Source organism: Saccoglossus kowalevskii, chromosome 3, assembly GCF_978046115.1.
Source record: "Saccoglossus kowalevskii chromosome 3, keSacKowa6.1, whole genome shotgun sequence".
Lineage (NCBI taxonomy): Eukaryota > Metazoa > Hemichordata > Enteropneusta > Harrimaniidae > Saccoglossus > Saccoglossus kowalevskii.
In genome coordinates this window covers 41,656,782-41,677,314 of record NC_140643.1, presented here as the reverse complement: position 1 = coordinate 41,677,314, position 20,533 = coordinate 41,656,782, and the positions used below count along the sequence as shown (strand labels likewise).

The window sequence follows — 20,533 nt, the reverse complement described above, 5'->3', positions numbered from 1 at the left end:
GGGGTGTCAGCATGTTTTAAAATATAATGTTAGGGGGTCGCCCACTTTTTTGTTGTTGATAGGGGTGGGTCAACTGAGATTTACAACTGACAAAATGGAATCTGCCGACCCCCCCCCAGGCCAGAGTAACTGAACAATCCCTTAAATTTATTATTTCCAACCAATAGTATTTTCTAGATTGCAGGCAGCATTTACAGTTCATTCAAAGTTCAAAGTTGCGTCGGGATTACGTTGATACAGTGTAACAATGTCGGCGTCGGTGATCTCTTACCGGTGTGCAACGTAGCCAAAATAAAAGGCATGAATACAAGACTAGTGGGAGGTAATAAATTTGGGGTCGAAAGTATTCAAAAAACAGTTTTTGGCTGTTGCCATGGTAGCTGTGGACCAGGATTGTTTTGCCAATTAGTGACGGTACGATCTGCCTGTCAATTATAAACAAAATTAGCCAAGCCAAAAAAAATCTCAGTAAATTGTTGCCCACACTCAAGCGGATTAGAATGAGCTACGTCCATGCTTTTTAATCATAGAAATGTAGGGTGTGATACATTTGACGTGAAGGTATTAAAACATTCAGTTGTTGGCTGTTTCCATGGAAACGGTGGTCAGAATTTGTTTTCAGATTTTACCAATAGTAACTTTGTGCCCACACTCAAGCTGAGCAAAATGAGCTATGTCTGAGGTGTTGCATCCAAAATTTGTAGGAGATACATTTCCTGATAACTAGGGTGAAGGTGTGACCTACCTGCTAAGTTTGAGCGAAATCGGCCAAGCCAAACAAATCACAGAAGAATTAATACGTGAAAACACTAGAAATCACACACACACACATATACACAAAATTAAAGTGATTTTAAGGGCAATCCAAGTGGAGCGAATCACCAATACCATGTTCATTTGCATATTGACCGTGAAAATACCAAAAACATCATTGCATGGGTGATATGCAAATTAGTTTTAGTCAAAATAAGTTACTGCTTAGAAGTACCATTACTGTTGTTCAAATTTCATTTCACTCGGCAACTATATTCATGTACCCAAACGTAAAGTATCGTACTTCTAAATATTGTTTATTTCTGCTGTGTTTCGAAGAATGCTACTCTTGAACGGACTACTTTATTCGCTCTCAGACCTCATTTGCATATGGGGTGTGGAAGTACCGATTTTGATTTCAGGGACGAATCAAAATAAACTGCAGTATATATGTAATAATATGGAATACTTCCTTTCACTGTGAACTTTTTTCCGCTAAAATAAATTCCAGTGAAAATGCCATTTCCCTCATAATCTATTGAGACTTGACACAGCACAGTAAAAATTTGATTCACACCGTATGCTTGAAAACTTTTCATCGAAAATAAATTAAGTGAAATTCTGTGTGATTTCATGAGAGTTGAAAATGAAAAAATTATATGACACCCAACCCTACCACTCAATACACAATGTAACCACACCTCAAAAACATCCTTTCACCAGTGTATTCTATTTGAATTCAGGAGAAATTTAAATAAACAAATTATATGACAACGAACTTAATTATAATTTCAACCTCTAGTTCAGCACTGATTAAATAAACTACCTCGTCTTTATGCCAACTTGAAGTTATTCAATGCCTACACCAGTGACTTCAAAATCTATGTTTCAATTCCAGGAATTTCACTTGCTATTAATTGTATGGGAGTGCCAGTCTTTCATAAATTTCTATTGTCATGTCAATTTCTTGTGATTACTCGGAAAATGAAGCTGTAACCACAGACCACAGTGCTGCAACTAAATCCTGGTATAAGCACCGGTTAGGCAGTCTTGAACTATGCATGTGAAGCCAGCTGAGAGGTATATCCAATCCTATAGATTTCTCATTGTTTGGTAACTATTTGCTGCAAATGCAACAAAAATCAATATAAAAATATTACCCACACAGCATTCTACAGGTTACTTGTAATATACTATATTTTGCAGAGGACTCACCAGTTAATTTAAACTATGCAATTGATCTTGCTGTAAGTTCAAGTCTCTAGGGTAATGTATCTGAAAATAGCTGATAACATGATCCCTGCAATGTAATTATATCGAGCCCTAACTGTATGGCTGGATGAACTTTATGTGATTTCCCAATTCATTAGAATTGCTTGCTGTGGATGACCACTTAATTAGCTTCCAGTATTTGTCTTTCCTTTTTGTAAATGAATGCTTCACCATCATATATAAATGTTATAATAATATTATTATTATTATTAGCTACTTTTTAACTCCGCTGTCAACTTTGTCGAGCGGAGCTTATCATATGAGTGATTGTCCATCGTCGACCGTGTCATTGTTTTACTTTTTCAACTTCTTCTTGAAAACTACAAGCCTGAATGCTTTGATACTTGATGTATATGTACCTTGGGTAGACCTCTCTTAGATTTGTTCATTTCATGATGGTATCTTCAATTCTCTAATTTTGGTGAATATTTTTGTCATTTTGGTAAAAAGTGATATTTTCAACTTCTTGTCAAAAACCGCAAGTCCAATTGCTTTGATATTACATATATAGGTACCGGTAATACATGTGGACCTCTCTCAGATTTGTTCATTTTGTAATGATATCTTTAATTCTCTAATTTTGGTGATTATTTTTGTCATTTTTGGTAAAAAGTGATATTTTCAACTTGTTGTTAAAAACCGCAAGTCCAATTGCTTTGATATTACACATATAGGTACTACATGTGGACCTCTCTCAGATTTGTTCATTTTGTAATGATATCTTTAATTCTCTAATTTTGGTGAATATTTTTGTCATTTTTGGTAAAAAGTGATATTTTCGACTTCTTGTTAAAAACCTCAAGTCCTATTGCTTTGATATTACATGTATAGGTACTACATGTGGAACTCTCTCAGATTTGTTCATTTCATGATGATATCTTCAATTCTCTAATTTTGATGAATATTTTTGTAATTTTTGGTAAAAAGTGATATTTTCTGTCTGATTGTTTTGATACTATACATATTGTTCATTTTCTAATGATATCTTCTGTTCTTTAATTGCCATGTGCACTGCTAACAGCGGAGCTATCTCAGCCGACAGGCTGCTTGTTTATTATACAAGTCGTATTTGTTCTATTTTAACTGTCTTAACTACCTGTTGAAAATTTAGCATGAATGATTCAATCTGAGATTGTTGTATTTAAAATTCAACTATTGGATGTGCTTCTGATATCTAGCAAATGCTGTGGCATTTGGTTCTGTGTAACGTGATCACATTTATATGTAATTTGCTATAGTAATAAATGCTACCCCTACAAAAACCTTAATAAAATATTAACTGCTGTCTTTCATTATATAATTATGCACAATCTGGTTCAAAATTTATTCTTTATTAGTAAGACAGTTCAAATTTGGAACTATTGAAGAAATCTTCACATTATATTCGCTCACAATAAATCTGATGTATAAGACTAAATCAGTTTGACCAATTCATTGTCTAAAGATACCAGTGATGCACTGTCTGCAACATTGCATGATGCTCCCTGACCTGTGAAATTCATGAGACATTGACTGTTAGATATACAGCAACTCTTGTCAATTAAATGTAACATAGATTTTTTTCTTTTTTTTGTACAATAAAATATGTTAATAAATAAGAGGATGTTCTCAGGGGAAATTTTCAACCATACTTTGAGCCTATCCCTTGAGGCACTAGTATTCTCATTTGTGACTTGTATTTATAATATACAGCATACAAATTCATTATATCCTGCAGCATAATTCATTAATTTAAATTTGACTTTCAGCCAGTATTTTATAAATAGCTGTTCAGGTTTGATAGTTGAAGGTGAATATATAATATATGCTCAGTTGAGACAGTAATTTAGATCTATTGGCATTTATAATATACGCTCAGTTTGGCCTTTATATATACTTTTTCTGGTTGTCGTAATTTTTGCATAATTAGTCCCTGTTCAGATGCAGTCTGAAAACAAGGATTTGTGGATTAACCTCCATGCGTGTGCGTGTGTGTGTCTGTATCTCAGATGTGCTTGGACCTATCAGTATTAAATTCAAACTTCACACATACATCATACATCATATCGGACATAATCACATGTATTTGTTTTATGATCCCATTCAAGATAGTCAAATGGCAGCAACTTTAAGGCCAAAAATGCATCAGGATTACACAATTTCATAATTTCAAAACCAGATCTCAGTCGTATGTGGATGGATTTTGTTTAAACTTGGTACATACATTAAACACAATATTACCTTGATGCACGTCATTGTATTTTTCGAATCATTTTGTTTTTCAAAGAATGCATATATTCAACATGACTGACTGAAGTTAAAACTTCAAACATGCATCAGACAAACGCATAAGCATTTTTGTCATCATTAAATCCAAAATGGCTGACTGGCAGTCATCTTGTTTAAATGAATGCAGTTCAAAGGAGCCATGTCACATACATGCCTGGACAAATCAAGTTTCAAACTTCACACATACATTTTGTATATCACAAATCAGAGCATATATATATCTTGCATCTATAATACAAACAAGAACTATGTGATTGACTATGTGATCGGTTTGGATGCAGTTCAGAACCTCCGTCCGTGCCAGGTCCAATCACATTCAAACTTTACAAATATATCACACATCTTAGGTGACATATAAACCTGCATTCATTTCATATTCCAATTCAAGATGCCATTCCTGAACCAGATCTCAGTAGTATATCAACGGATTTTGTTCAAACTTTGTAAATGCATTGAACATTATGAGACCTTGCTGTACATCAGTAATTTTTCAGCTCAGATTCAAAATGACCGAGCCATATCTCTGATATGCCCTGACTGACCATGTTTAAACTTTATATATACACTGTACATCGTGTTGCACATATGCCCATGTATTTTTCTGATGATTCAATTCAAAAGTATTTTTCTTCAACTTGCTAACTAACAGGACTGTGAAATGCAATGCTATGTAATCTTGTTTTGGCATTGGCAACATAATAAAAAATCGCATGAAAATATTGATGTATTGTTCATTTGGTTATCAGCAGATTATATTCAAGATGTATTTCAGATATGCAATACTCACATGGTTGCTTTGTGCCATATACTGTACATACGCTGCCAAAAAGGTGAAACAGATATTGACGTATGTAGCAATAAAGAGGCACTGTGACAGATGATTTGCATATTAACTTTGAATCAGTCATACATTTCTAACAGTTGTATGTGTTTACAGCTTTGGTTTAAATGAATGCATAATTGTATTTCTCCCACTACTTTTTTTTTTGTAGGATAAAAACTTAGAATGGTTCCCACGTATGCGTGCTATGTCACTGGCCGCAGATGAAGGAGAAGGTGAACAGAATGAATTGAGAAATTTACAAACACAGTTAGAAAGTACAAACAAATTGGTGATGACGTTATCAGTTCAACTTTCGGAGCTCAAAGACCAGGTAATATAGAGAGTTTTCAAAGCTAGGTATTTGGATGCCATTTGATGGTGTTGTAATATTTTTGTGATTAGGGAATCTATTTATGGTTGTGTGTCTGTTGTAGACTAAAGGAAACCCAAAGCTAAGCCTTCTCTGCTTTATCATTCCATGCAATATTCCTACTCCTACTTCTTATTTCAATAAAGAATATTATTATACATCTGTTACCATAATGCCATTAGTTATAGCGGGCTGTAATTTTGTGGTATTTTACAGGGTATTTTCATCCTACCATATTAGGAAATGCGAATTCCAAATATGGAATGATTACGTGCATAAGCGTCCTCTAATAATAAAAACAAACATGGCTGCCACCAGGGTTTGATCGGACTCCACACAAAAAAGTTCGCTGATTTTGTTCTAAACATTTTGGATTTTAGCATTTCTATGGTGTATTCTTGGATAGAAAAGATGTATAATAATAAGGTTATTACAAAGATACCTCAAAGTATGCACTCAGACAGAACACTGCGCGTCGGTCGATACTCCCGCTATAATGTCTTCGTCCAGACATATTATTATTACATTGCAATCCATAGCGCCATATTTGAGTATGTTTCTGCCATGTGTATGATGTGATTTTAGTTCATTCAGGATGAATACATATGTTTGAATGCTGATTCATCATAAGCTCATCACTCCCATGCCAAGTCAAGCATCTAGAAATGGCTTTAATCTCTGATTGTTAATTTAAAAGTTAATGTACCATCATGTGAAGATCTGGGCATTCTTTAACAGATGACCATTCCCACTTTATAAAAAACAGTTTAATGAAATTTTTTGGCTGTGAAATGTAATTCATAGATAAACATTAATCCTGTTTAGAAATTTGGGTCTACTATAAAATATTTTCTCTATTCGTGCATGTGCTTATGTGAATGAGTGAGGTGTTGCTACTGTCAAAATAAGTCATATTTTAATGATCAAGTTAGTTACAAATAAAATTGTTGGTTTATTTGCACTTTAATTGGAGATGTGCCTCTAAGAGCAAATATTGTATTTAGCTCCGCTGTCGACTTTGTCGAGCGGAGCTTATCATATGAGTGATTGTCCGTCGTCGTCGTCGTCCGTCGTCCGTGTCAATGTTTTACTTTTTCGACTTCTTCTTGAAAACTACAAGCCTGAATGCTTTGATACTTGGTGTATATGTACCTTGGGTAGACCTCTCTCAGATTTGTTCATTTCATGATGATATCTTCAATTTTCTAATTTTGGTGAATATTTTTGTCATTTTTAGTAAAAAGTGATATTTTCGACTTCTTGTTGAAAACCGCAAGTGCAATTGCTTTGATATTACATATATAGGTACTACATGTGGACCTCTCTCAGATTTGTTCATTTTGTAATGATATCTTTAATTCTCTAATTTTGGTGAATATTTTTGTCATTTTTGGTAAAAAGTGATATTTTCGACTTCTTGTTGAAAACCGCAAGTCCAATTGCTTTGATATTACATATATAGGTACTACATGTCGACCTCTCTCAGATTTGTTCATTTTGTAATGATATCTTCAATTCTCTAATTTTGGTGAATATTTTTGTAATTTTTGGTAAAAAGTGATATTTTCGACTTCTTGTTGAAAACCGCAAGTCCAATTGCTTTGATATTACATATATAGGTACTACATGTGGACCTCTCTCAGATTTGTTCATTTTGTAATGATATCTTTAATTCTCTAATTTTGGTGAATATTTTTGTCATTTTTGGTAAAAAGTGATATTTTCGACTTCTTGTTGAAAACCGCAAGTCCAATTGCTTTGATATTACATATATAGGTACTACATGTGGACCTCTCTCAGATTTGTTCATTTTGTAATGATATCTTCAATTCTCTAATTTCGGTGAATATTTTTGTAATTTTTGGTAAAAAGTTATATTTTCGACTTCTTGTTGAAAACCGCAAGTCCAATCGCTTTGATATTACATATATAGGTACTACATGTGGACCTCTCTCAGATTTGTTCATTTCATAATGATATCTTTAATTCTCTAATTTTGATGAATATTTTTGTAATTTTTGGTAAAAAGTGATATTTTCGACTTCTTGTTGAAAACCGCAAGTCCAATTGCTTTGATATATTATACATATAGGTACTACATGTGGACCTCTCTCAGATTTGTTCATTTTCTAATGATATCTTCTGTTCTTTAATTGCCATGTGCATTGCTAACAGCGGAGCTATCTCAGCCGACAGGCTGCTTGTTTTATTAATTAATTTTTAATATTAATATTCTTGTACAAAAAGCTTCATGAATACTGTCATAATTAACAAATCAAAAACGGTTTGATACTGATTTAAAATTATTGAGACAATTGTTTGTTTTGGCACTGATTCCAAATTGTTTTGATATTGATTTCGAATAATTCTGACATGATGTATGATTTGGCACTGATTTCTAACTGCAAACACATTGTCGTCAATTTAGTAAAATCAGAGTGATTTTCAATGTACTATTGTATATTGTTGGTGCTTTAGAGTACATGTACCTCTAGAAATAGAAATGTGTACAAAATAATTACATTAGGCATCCATGCCTGACACATGAGGGATATCCTGATAACCTGCTACATCATTTCTGCTTCATTAAGTTTCTCTTGCACTCCATAGCCAGAATAGGTTAATGAAATATTTTATGTGTGAGGTTAATAGTGATTATACATTGGAAGCAAAGGTTTGGTGCACAGTTTGCAGATGCTCTCAATATGAGATGTTGTCATATTGTCTGGACAGGTGTTGTCATATTGTCTGGACAGGTGTTGTAATATTGCCTGGACAGGTGTTGTAATATTGTCTGGACAGGTGTTGTGATATTGTCTGGACAGGTGTTGTAATATTGTATGGACATGTGTTGTAATATTGTCTGGACAGGTGTTGTGATATTGTCTGGACAGGTGTTGTAATATTGTCTGGACAGGTGTAATAATGTCTGGACAGGTGTTGTGATATTGTCTGGACATGTGTTGTGATAATGCCTGGACAGGTGTTGTAATATTGTCTGGACAGGTGTTGTAATATTGTCTGGACAGGTGTTGTGATGTTGTCTGGACAGGTGTTGTGATATTGTCTGGACAGGTGTAATATTGTCTGGACAGGTGTTGTGATATTGTCTGGACAGGTGTTGTGATATTGTATGGACAGGTGTTGTAATATTGTATGGACAGGTGTTGTAATATTGTATGGACAGGTGTAATTATGTCTGGACATGTGTTGTAATAATGTCTGGACAGGTGTAATAATGTCTGGACAGGTGTTGTGATATTGTCTGGACAGGTGTAATAATGTCTGGACATGTGTTGTGATATTGTCTGGACAGGTGTAATATTGTATGGACAGGTGTTGTAATATTGTCTGGAAACGTGTTGTAATATTGTGTAATAATGTCTGGACATGTGTTGTGATATTGTCTGGACAGGTGTTGTGATATTGTCTGGACAGGTGTTGTAATATTGTATGAACAGGTGTTGTAATAATGTCTGGACAGGTGTTGTAATGTTGTCTGGACAGGTGTTGTGATATTGTATGGACAGGTGTTGTAATATTGTATGAACAGGTGTTGTGATATTGTCTGGACTGGTGTTGTAATAATGCCTGGACAGGTGTTGTGATATTGTCTGGACAGGTGTTGTGATATTGTCTGGACAGGTGTTGTGATATTGCCTGGACAGGTGTTGTGATAATGTCTGGACAGGTGTTGTAATATTGCCTGAACAGGTGTTGTGATATTGTCTGGACAGGTGTTGTTATATTGCCTGGACAGGTGTTGTAATATTGTCTGGACAGGTGTTGTAATAATGTCCGGACATGTGTTGTAATAATGTCTGGACATGTGTTGTAATAATGTCTGGACATGTGTTGTAATAATGTCTGGACAGGTGTTGTGATATTGTATGGACAGGTGTTGTGATATTGTATGAACAGGTGTTGTGATATTGTCTGGACAGGTGTTGTAATAATGCCTGGACAGGTGTTGTGATATTGTCTGGACAGGTGTTATAATAATGCCTGGACAGGTGTTGTGATATTGTCTGGACAGGTGTTGTGATATTGCCTGGACAGGTGTTGTGATAATGTCTGGACAGGTGTTGTAATATTGCCTGAACAGGTGTTGTGATATTGTCTGGACAGGTGTTGTGATATTGCCTGGACAGGTGTTGTGATATTGTCTGGACAGGTGTTGTGATATTGTCTGGACAGGTGTTGTGATATTGTCTGGACAGGTGTTGTGATATTGTCTGGACAGGTGTTGTGATGTTGTCTGGACAGGTGTTGTAATGTTGTCTTGATGAGTGATTGATTTCCAATTTTTTCCATTACAGATGACAGAACAAAGAAAACAGAAGCAGAGAATTGGATTATTAAGTACTCCTGCTATGAATGCCTAGAACACCATTCTTTATTCACCAGTGCCTTCAGTGTGTACCAGATGAAGATGTGTGCAACCAACATTTGCTATATCACCATGTTGCTGTCAGCTACTGAAAATGACAATATGAGTGACAATGAATGTTCGTTATATTAACAACAAACAACTTTTTGTACAGATTTGATGTGAATGGGAATTGAGAGTGCAATTTATAAGATTATTAAACAGTTTATATTTTATTTGAGGCTGCAAAGCAGCCATATTAGAGCCAAGTTTAGTTACTAGGCAACCATTGTGGCCACAGTTCTGGAATAAAATGCCTCATTTTTCTATTTAATGAGTATGAAATTGCGTTTTGACACATTTTTTTTTTCAAAGGCACCAAAACAATCAAGCATAGTTTACTGTGAATAGTAAAGTAAATTACAGAGAAATTGTAAGAAGAAGATATATTGAAAACTGGTGTAAATTGATGCAGTTGATATGAGGTTGCCGGAAGAGTCTCATTTGTTGTAGACAGGATAATCACCTCTCATTTATACCAATTAAGTTAACAATTTTACATCCACCACCTGCATATAAATTACTTAATATTTTTGTACAAACACCATGCTTTGATCAGTCAGGATTGTACCAGATCATCTATTTATAAATCCTATTTTTTGTGTATTTTTCTGAATGCATGAGTGAAAATATTTAATATATATATATATATATTTTGATAATCAGTGTAAATAAATAGTAAATCAGACTAAGTCATCAATGAATTGTGTATGTGCACATGATTCAGAGACAATGTTTTTTTAAGAATTGTCACAAATTATCAGGGAGCTTGTAATGCCATAGACCATTATATTAATATGCACATTGTTATTCATCTTTGATAATAACTCTACCATTCATTGAGTTTGAAATTACATTTTCTCTGGATTCGGAAGTAATACAGTTTTGCTTATATATGTATGTTGAGTTTAAATTTGTGCAAGCCAACCTCACTGTGACCTTGAAACCTGTCTATATCCCATCTACTAAGAATTGTTAGCTCTCAAATACCTTGCAAACAGAACAGTAATATAAATGTATGTGGGGAAAAAATACCATTCTTTTATAGGATCACTAAATTATTATTGGTTTATAGACAAGTTAAAATTTATTGTAATGTAAAGTTACGGTAGGTGTCTTATTCAACTCTGTTGGTCCAGTTTTATCAACATAATACCTGATTTGCTATGCTGTGTTCGTGAGTATCAGTCTTGTTGCTATGGGTGACAGAGTTGAATCTATGTCTTATGTTTCCATTGAAAACAGGATTTGTTTTTAAATTTCTGTTTTTCTCTATACTTTTAAAATTTTTCCAGCAACCAGTGCACATGATTTGGTTTTAGTTTTGAAATATTAAAAGGATATTAAGATTTTATCAAAAACAAATCTGTAAAATGATTAAAGTAGTTTGCAAGGGGAAAGATTCAGGTTGCACAAATATCATTGTTACACAGCATTTATAAATATCTAAATGTTCTTACCACACTAATATGTTACAGAATTCCTCTCTAATTGCAATGTTTTTATTCATGTTCATAGAATGTGATTGTCATATTTCTCTTGCGACAAAACTTGACATCAAAACCTAAAAATAGTGCCAATTACAGAGAATCATGAATGTTCTGTTTGAAAGAGCTGAAAGTTCAAAACAAGAAAAATGTGAACTCTCAAATCACAAAATATATGTACTTATTGTTACTTTAAATTATTTTTATTTGATACCAAAGGAGAGTTGGCTTAAACTGAGTGCAATTGTATTAACTATTTACACTAATAGAGGGCACTGTTTAGCTGATCTTTATTTAGTCACAGAATATTTTTTTATTTTTGCTCAAATGCTTTCAAATTAATGTCCATTTACCATAAGCAATTTGTGAGTGTACTGGGGAAATTACATTGTGAGCCTTAGTGACGTATTGTGAGTGTAACAACGTATGGATTCAAGCGAGACTTTTGTGACCATGAAGTAAATCATCAGCTAAAAACATACTATCAGTTTTTATGTTATTTTATAGAGTATTTCAGTATAATGAAGGTAGTCGTGTGGATGTCTTGTAATCTATTTTTTTCTGAATTTAAACATTTATTTTACTTAAATTAACATTGATACTTAATAGGATTACAATGTAGCTTCAATATGACATTGATATCAATGTTCATGCAAGAAATTTTTTCATTCTACTTATCATTTGTGTCAATAAAAGTACTTTAATATTCATAAATACAGTAGTGTCATTGTGTCACTAAATGAGAATTACCAATTGCATCAAAAACATTCTTACGGATAATTTTTTGTATCATTTACCATAATGCTGTACGTCAATTTTCTATGTCCACACACGGTGACAGATTTCAACAAATCACAGGCCTTGTGTACGGTCACTTTTTCCCATGCATTTGTTACCTTGCCCGTACCATCAAAGATGGAAGGGAAAGGTATATTAAGGGGAAAATTTTGTCCGGCGTTGTCGTCGTCGTCGTCGTTAATTGTTATTGTGTGCATAATAACTTGGTCACCTTATTCATCAGTATAAAGTCTTCCCTGAGTTTGAACAACAGATGTCCTGTGAGAAAATCTGATAAAATATTTTGACTGTTTCTACTTGACTGATCACTGGTGATACACATCAAAGGTCACTGATCTCAGTGGAAATATGCATTGTTGTATGTGTTCAATGAAGCAAATGATTTATCTTGTAATAATATCCTTGGTAATGTATCTCAGAATCCCATACTGGGTTTCAAAACCAACTCATGGAGAGATTGCACAGTCTGATACACATTTGCAAACCTACCAATAAAATCTTTACAGAAAACAAGATGTCAGAAAATCAATATAAGCACTGCTATGAACTGGGTGCCAAACTTTGATCAAGATCTGAAGCTAATAGAAAATCTGTTTAGTCAAAAGTTATCAAATCAAAAACAATACATAAAAAATACATTAAAAGCAAAACATTTCATCCACATTTTAAAAAGAAAATTATTCTAAAATATATGTATTCTGTATTTGACAAACAGTTCATTCGACAAATGAAAACTCACAGGAATATGTTTCAGCTATTAGAACAGAATGATAGAGTTTTTATAATACTAGTTTAAAAACGCACTTCAAAGATTGCAGTGTTTGAAGATGTAGTTTCTCAGGAGGCAACAGTACTGTTGACTTCTCCCTCCACTGGACACCAACTATTTAAGTTGATTTGCATACAAAGCAGAGCTTGCAACATGATAGCTATTCATAAAGGGTGTTTTTTTTACTTTTCATATAATACAGTAGTCACACAATGAGGCAGTTCATATTTGTCTCAGTGAATCATTCATTTTTGACAGACACCTGTACAAAATACTTGGACAAAAGCCAGCTAAGATTTTCTGTTATCTTGCATGTTTTATGAATTTATTCACGTCTAAATGCAGCACTTTTTTTGTGTTGCGATGAGGCATTTGTTTTTATACTAAAATATCTGAATTACTTTGAATAAAGCTGGAAATTATGTTCCTTAAAATAATTAAACAAATAAGGCACCAATGTTTTTGTAAGATATTTACATCTTTTAAGGACATTCGGTAGACTGATTCCCCACTGTTGGTTCAACCCCAAAACTTGTTTGTATTCAAAATTAATTATGACAATGCATATTTATATTGAAACAAACTATGATAAAGGGAATTATATTATATAACAAAGGGCAAGGTCACCAGAGTTCAACTATGTTTTTTAAAAAAATTTCTGGTAAGATTTGATCATCTTTATGTGGTTATATTTAAACAAATGTTTGAAATCGTCGCTATTGCTGGTAATTTACCTTATTCTTTCTTGAGGCCTGTCTCTATCCAGTCTCTAAAATAGTCAATTATTATCAGACAGTCTACACAAGTAGTATTTTGTGTTTCAATTTGGCGTGCATCAACCAAGTTTTGTTTGATCAAAGATGCCCGACTCCTTGGTAAAACATCCACAGACAGGAGCCCACAATACTGGGCAATTAAGACTCTTTACGCAGCGGTGATTTTGGAAAAAAACCCCACATTTTATTATTAGTTATAAGTGATATTCATCAAGACTACATCCAAGCTTTTTATGACCAAGTATTGCACATGCATAATTTTTATGTATTATACACAAATGGAATACTCCAATACTGTCATATTTGCCTCTCGACTATCCAGTCCAAAACGAAATATATTCTGTTCAATTGTTTCTTTTTAAGCTGAATATCATTAATTGTGGTCAATCTTGCATATCAAAATTATCAATTTTAATAACATGAAAATATTGTCAAAAAACACCAAATCGGTGATAGTAAACAATCACCGCCAGGGAGATTATAATAATTTCATAATTCTTGAAAGATTTACCAAAAGATTGAGTGGGAAATAAATACCAGTAGTTGCATATTGCCCTCAAGCAAATTACAGTAAACAATAACAAATCTAAAATATTCATATTATTAATAAATAACATAGAAAAACTATTACAACCTTGCTAGTTGAGAATCTAACAAGTAGAATGAATACAAACTAAAGATGCACTTGCGTCCGGATTCATTTTTTTCATAACGGCAAATATGCAATTAAAACAATACATCATCTAAACAAATTTTTGCATGGGAGAAAAAAAAACATTACATAAAAAAATATGTTCAATTTATACTTCATGTACCATATTAATCTTGATGCCCCTTATTAAATATTAATATAACATTAATGGTACACAATATTTCTAAGCAGAATTTGGCAGGAACAGTATTTGACCTGAAGTGGCAACAATGATTTAAACTACATATGATTGAAAGGATACATGCTTGTCACTTAAGAATTGACCTTGGTTAACATTTTATACAGATTGATAAGACATTTTCCTTTTCATCTATGGTACATGCATAGTAAAAATGAATATGGACACACCCTGGATTATGCTAAAAGAAATAAAGAATGCTCTGATTTCAGTCAGCAACGTTTCTAGAGCCCCAATTAAAATATTTATCACAAACAATGTAGAAATAGGTTTGAAATAGTAATGACACACATATTGTAAAAGCACCTGTTCAGAAAGACAATCTGATTACACACTAATTTTCAGCTCAATGCATTAAGCCCTTCAGTGCACATTGGTTTTTCCCTTCACATTAAATTTTAATTTTTTTTCAAATGAATTCCAATGTTAATAATTGAGACTTATCGAAATATACATCACTTATGTATGTATTCCAAAGTGTTGATTTGTCAAGGAAACCATCCAAATTAGAATTACTTATATAAGGATTAGAAGATGACAATTTGCTATTTACAATACTATGATAAAGGGATGCAACTTTGATATTTATGCACGGTGTGGTGAAAATCCTACACTGTGTGCGTGTCAATCAAACTCGTTTCTAACCAAATGCATCAGTGGACATTTGGAAAGGTTTAATTGTGTAAAATAAAAATGAGCGAGATCATCTCCATATTCAATAAAAGTACAACACACATAATATACACTTTGTGAATGAGCAAAACAGCTGGAGATGAAAACTTACAAGTTCTTTCAATCTCGCTCATTTGAATTAGTATTTTGAGAAATGATTGTCAGGTTATTTTGTAATCTCACAATTTGCACAATTTAATTTGTCTGAGATGTTCCACACCTCTTTCACAAGTTGAGGTGATAATCTTCTAAATATTCATAATCTCTCCTTACCAGTTCTTAACAGTACATGAATATTTCTTCTGATTACTAATTTTACATTTCAATCTCCCTTGCCACCAAAATAATTTTTCCACAATTTTCTGTATCAGCCTCAGTGTTTCTACCAAGCATGAATCTACAGTTAAGTGAAAGCAAAAATACAATGCAAAATTTGACCGAAAAAAAAATTAAAAAAAAACTGCTCTCTGATTGGTCTGACTGTTAGAGCCAATCAAGCACAAGCTTAGTAGCTACATTTGTATGCATTGAATCTGAATCTATGTAGGTTAAAATAATTCTAGTGGGTATGACAATATAAATTTGCATAGATTGGTGCAATCACCCCATTACTGACAATTGGCCATTGTAGAACACATGCATGGATTCAACAGTAATGACTTCAAGACACTCAAATTTATCTATTTTTGTTCTCCATATTCAAATTACCTTGTAGCAGTTCTAACCAATCATAGACATGCACTGCTAGCTGAATATCAAAGAGTTTTTCACTTGTATCTTTATCAGCTTAATAAATCATAAATCAGCTTTCATCCACTGAAGTCTCTTTCTCATTAAAACATCACTGATGAAAAATGAATTATTAAAATAACCAATTTTGGCGAAGCCAAGTATATATTTAATGAATTTACACATACCTATTATCACATGGCACACAAAGCCTGTCAATAATGTTTGACCAATTAATGTTTGTAACCATTGAGGGGTGAAAAAAAAGAAAAGCCCAAATAAACATAATTGTGAATAAGGATGTGTTCAAATGACATTTTGCTATTGGTCAATCAGTCATTCTCCCTGGATAGATATGGTAATAAGCATTTCCCTATATGGCAGAGCAGCCTGAGAAATATTTCACATTCATTTTCTCATTAGCAATTCCTAGTAGATGATTCCATTTAATGAGATGATGCAACAGATACACATATCATTTGTTTAGCATAATTATAATATTACAAGATCAGTATCAAAATGAGTATATAATAATAATAATAATAATCTACCAATATGAATTGCATAGAAAATATGTACACCGTGTTAACAATGTCAGGCATACAGTGATAATTTGAAATGAAACGTTATTTGTTTTATTATTTGGCATACACAGGTCAACTACAGTGTACATGGCCATATAAGTAAAAGTAGTCACATGCAGACAGATGGGAAAGTAGTATGCACCACATAAAACATTTCTATTTTAAGAAATACTCTATGAAATTAGAACACTGCATAAAGCCTTGCAAACACAGCCTGCCCTCAATGAAGATAATACAAAAACCCATTACATGGAGTATATATGCTTCTATCATATTTTACACCAAAGCTTACTAACATATTGGTGCCTTAAGTTCATATAAAAATTGTAAGTTAGTTTTCATAAGAATAACTATCTTAATATTAACTATGAGATTAATGTAAACAGCAAATACAATACAATTTGTATTTCAAACCTCTGAGCAGTGACTAGGTGATTGACAGTCGCTAAGTGGAGAAGCATTCATGCTGACTTCATGCGTAAAAGCTATACTTGTGACATGTGTTTTTAATAAATCTATCAATTAGACAGCCATATTTAATGTGATATTTTTCAAAGTAGAGTCAGTAAAACCTCAACTATTCCATTTTAGTTTGTAGTTAGTTGCTTAATAGTATACAAAACTTTATAATTAAGCGTGACTACCCCTCATTCAACAGTAAATGGCACTGAATGGTTTAGATGCGTTTCAAACCTGCACACTGTTGGCAAAGACTAGTCTAACTTGCCTGGCATGGTAAGGTATTATGTAAGGTTACAACAACATATCATAATCTGAGAGCTTAGATATAGGTGAATACGGTGGTGTGACCAAATACCAATAGACATACTACCAACAATCTGTTGGACAGGCTGTAATTAGAAAGCTAAAGTATGGATAAAAACAATCAAGACACATAGTAATGATGAATGAATGTAGAGTTGAGCTGTAAAACCACATATACATTTTTTTCACCTACAACAATTGGCCATCAAGTAATCCCGTAGACATACATTGGTACAACATGCATGGCCATATTCACCTATATTTAAAATGATTTATCAGTTGTTATATTAGCATGCTTAGTACAGTAACCTTTAGAAAATGTCTGAATAATTGATCAATTTTTATCTGTTTAAAAATAAAAAAGATTGTTGTAATATCAGACACAGTAGTCATTATTCCCTCAGGATGCTATTTATCCCATATATCCACTTTGTGGTTTTCTCATGCCAAATAAAACAGAACACCTACATGCTCTAGCACTATGCTGATATACATTATAATATATGTCAACATAACAATTTTGAGAAGAGAAAATACACTTTTTAATCATTCAATTGATACTATGTTCATTTTATCCAATTATGATTGATGTAATTGACATGATGTAGTATACAATTATTTTATTACAACTGAAAGTTGATTTATCATAGAATCAAGTTATCAAACATTTACCAGGTAGCTATATAGAATAAATAACATCACACTTCAGTACAGGTCTTACATAGTCACATATTCAGTGATAGTGTAGAGAAAATTTGTATACAATAATCACAACTCTGCAATAATTAACATTGAAATGTTGTTTCAAAATACCATAAAATAAGTATTCTTCAAATGTAATTCTTGTATACAACAACAAAATTTACAATATTCTATAGATGCTATAGAATTCAATAGTATTTTATAACATACAGGAGATCTATAGTAAAGTTTATACATGTACGACTGATTTGCCATTGTAAGGTTATAGGCCAGGGTAATGTTGCATGCTTTTGACCTACTGTAAAATCTGTATTAGAAACCGCGGCTTCTATTAAAATGGTACAATGCGACAGAGGGAATGCGGCTTCTATTAGAGCATCTACACATATGAGAAATGATGAATTTTTGCTTCTCAAACATTCAAAAAGAATGGGTGCGACTTCTATTAGGGATGCGGCTTCTAATACAGATTTTACGGTACTACATGCCATTGATCTAGTTTCTATAACAAGTTAGTTGTAGGCATATTGTGGTAACAATCCAACCTCCTTCAGGTACAATATTGAAATGCTTTCACACATATTCAGCGAAACATTATTTGTTTCTTTTTTCCACTGTGCTACTTTGACCAACATCCCAAGACTGGGCCAATCAGCTCAACGAGTACATCCCCAGGCACACCCACCTGAACTGACCATCGGATGTTGACAGTAGGAAGGCTCTGTGTATGATTAGATACAGAGAATTAAGGCTATTGACAACTCATTAGAAACTGTGGTAATCAGTCCAGAATATTTTTTCTGATTAGATAACTGATAATGAAGTATTTAATAGTGTATCATTCAGGTATTGGTGTCTATCATGTTTGAATTAAGTTGCATAAAGTTACAGTCCCTCAGACTGTGATAAAGTGGTGACAAACTGAGTTGGATTAATTCTAGTATGGTGCAGTAATTTAATCTAAGATTTGAATTTGTTTTCAACCTACATTTTGCTGTTGAATCTAAGAATTACATTGTCTAATAAAATTTACTTACTGACTCTTGAACCATGTACGCCCAGACAGTGTATTGGCCATTCCATTCATTATGTTTGTTTTGTTTAATCATTGTGTTGGGTTGTACTTCTAAAAGCTGACATGTTAAAATGTGGGTTTATTGAATTAACTTTATCAGTTATAAAAACTAAATCTATTACTGTAAAATGACTAATTTTCAGTGGGTTTTAATTTAGCGCATTTTCCAGTCAGCGAAATAAGCTAAATTAAAACCCAGTGAATAATTACCCCCTTTACAGTATACCATATTTGTTCTATTAGTAGCACATGTGCTAATGTAAATGACTGAGGTTTGACTGTTGTCATAATTAGTCATGTGTTAATTATCATACAATACATGCAATTATTAGTATCCTAGTACATTTGTATGTGTGATTCTAGGAAACATGCAAGCTATATACAATACTACTATGTATGCTGGATCATTTATGCAATTATTCGATTATTATTATCAACATTATTAATGTTAATTATTATGATAAATATTTGTGATTATCATCTGTCAGTAAATCTTAATTTGCATGTATATTATTATTTTGATGATTATATATTCATATGCAATGTAGGCACTGTATTACACTGTAATATGAGATGTAGTTGTTATGAATTCACTGTTAATGTAAAATAACCTGAGACATAAAAATATCATAGGGGCTATAGTCTATGGACTTGTAGAGACGCTTCCCACTGTCAGACATTTTCCCTATACTAAACAGCCAATAAAAATAAGCCTACAAGAAAGAACCAACACTCGGTTGACTATTTCTATGTGAGGCTTATTCTGATTGGCCAACAAACAGAAATCTAGGAGGTCTAGAACCATTAATTGGTGGGGGTGTGAGGTAGGGTGGAGTTGAGGGGTCAGACTAAGGGTGATTGGGTATGGTAGCGCTATAGGAGTAGAACCTAAGACCTGAATAGAACTCCATGTACCTAAGCTTCCAAAGCATTATAACAACACAGAAGCAGGTAAACCCACCAATGGCATTCAGTGCGCACTGAAAAAATAAATAAGTTTTCAAATTGGCAAGGAAGTTCTCACAGTCCATGGTGTCTTCATAAATATAGACTCTTGCTAGCCCAGTCATGTCTTGGATCTTTGAACACTGGCATATTTGGTTGTTCAGATGCTGACATCTATCCTGAAAGCTGATAATTGTTGCACCATGAATTCCAGTGAAAGCACTTGCAGTCAAAGCTATAAATATACAAATTGCTGAGGTAACAAAACAACTGGCCTGTAATTAAAGAAAACAAAAAACGAGTATAATTTTTCATCCTTGAACTTGACCCCATATAGTATATCTGAGATAATAAATCATGTTTTCACTACTTGATGGAGAAGACTTAGACAATAAGAGCATACAGGTCTGTTAAACTGCAGTCATA

General features: G+C 33.2%; 2 protein-coding genes across 2 annotated transcripts in view; one reads left to right on the top strand and one right to left on the bottom strand.

Moving 5' to 3' along the window:
* The window catches only part of LOC102806067 (inositol 1,4,5-trisphosphate receptor-like), a 160,623-nt gene extending 148,507 nt beyond the window's left edge, over nucleotides 1–12,116 (top strand). The window contains exons 55-56 of the mRNA XM_085497225.1: nucleotides 5,286–5,447; nucleotides 9,806–12,116. Coding sequence (XP_085353351.1) covers nucleotides 5,286–5,447; nucleotides 9,806–9,871 — 228 coding nt within the window. The 3' untranslated portion in view covers nucleotides 9,872–12,116. The remainder of the gene's footprint in view (nucleotides 1–5,285; nucleotides 5,448–9,805) is intronic.
* A 1,791-nt stretch (nucleotides 12,117–13,907) lies between these two features.
* The window catches only part of LOC102804340 (sarcospan-like), a 46,743-nt gene continuing 40,117 nt past the window's right edge, over nucleotides 13,908–20,533 (bottom strand). The window contains exon 4 of the mRNA XM_006819247.3: nucleotides 13,908–20,382. Coding sequence (XP_006819310.1) covers nucleotides 20,011–20,382 — 372 coding nt within the window. The 3' untranslated portion in view covers nucleotides 13,908–20,010. The remainder of the gene's footprint in view (nucleotides 20,383–20,533) is intronic.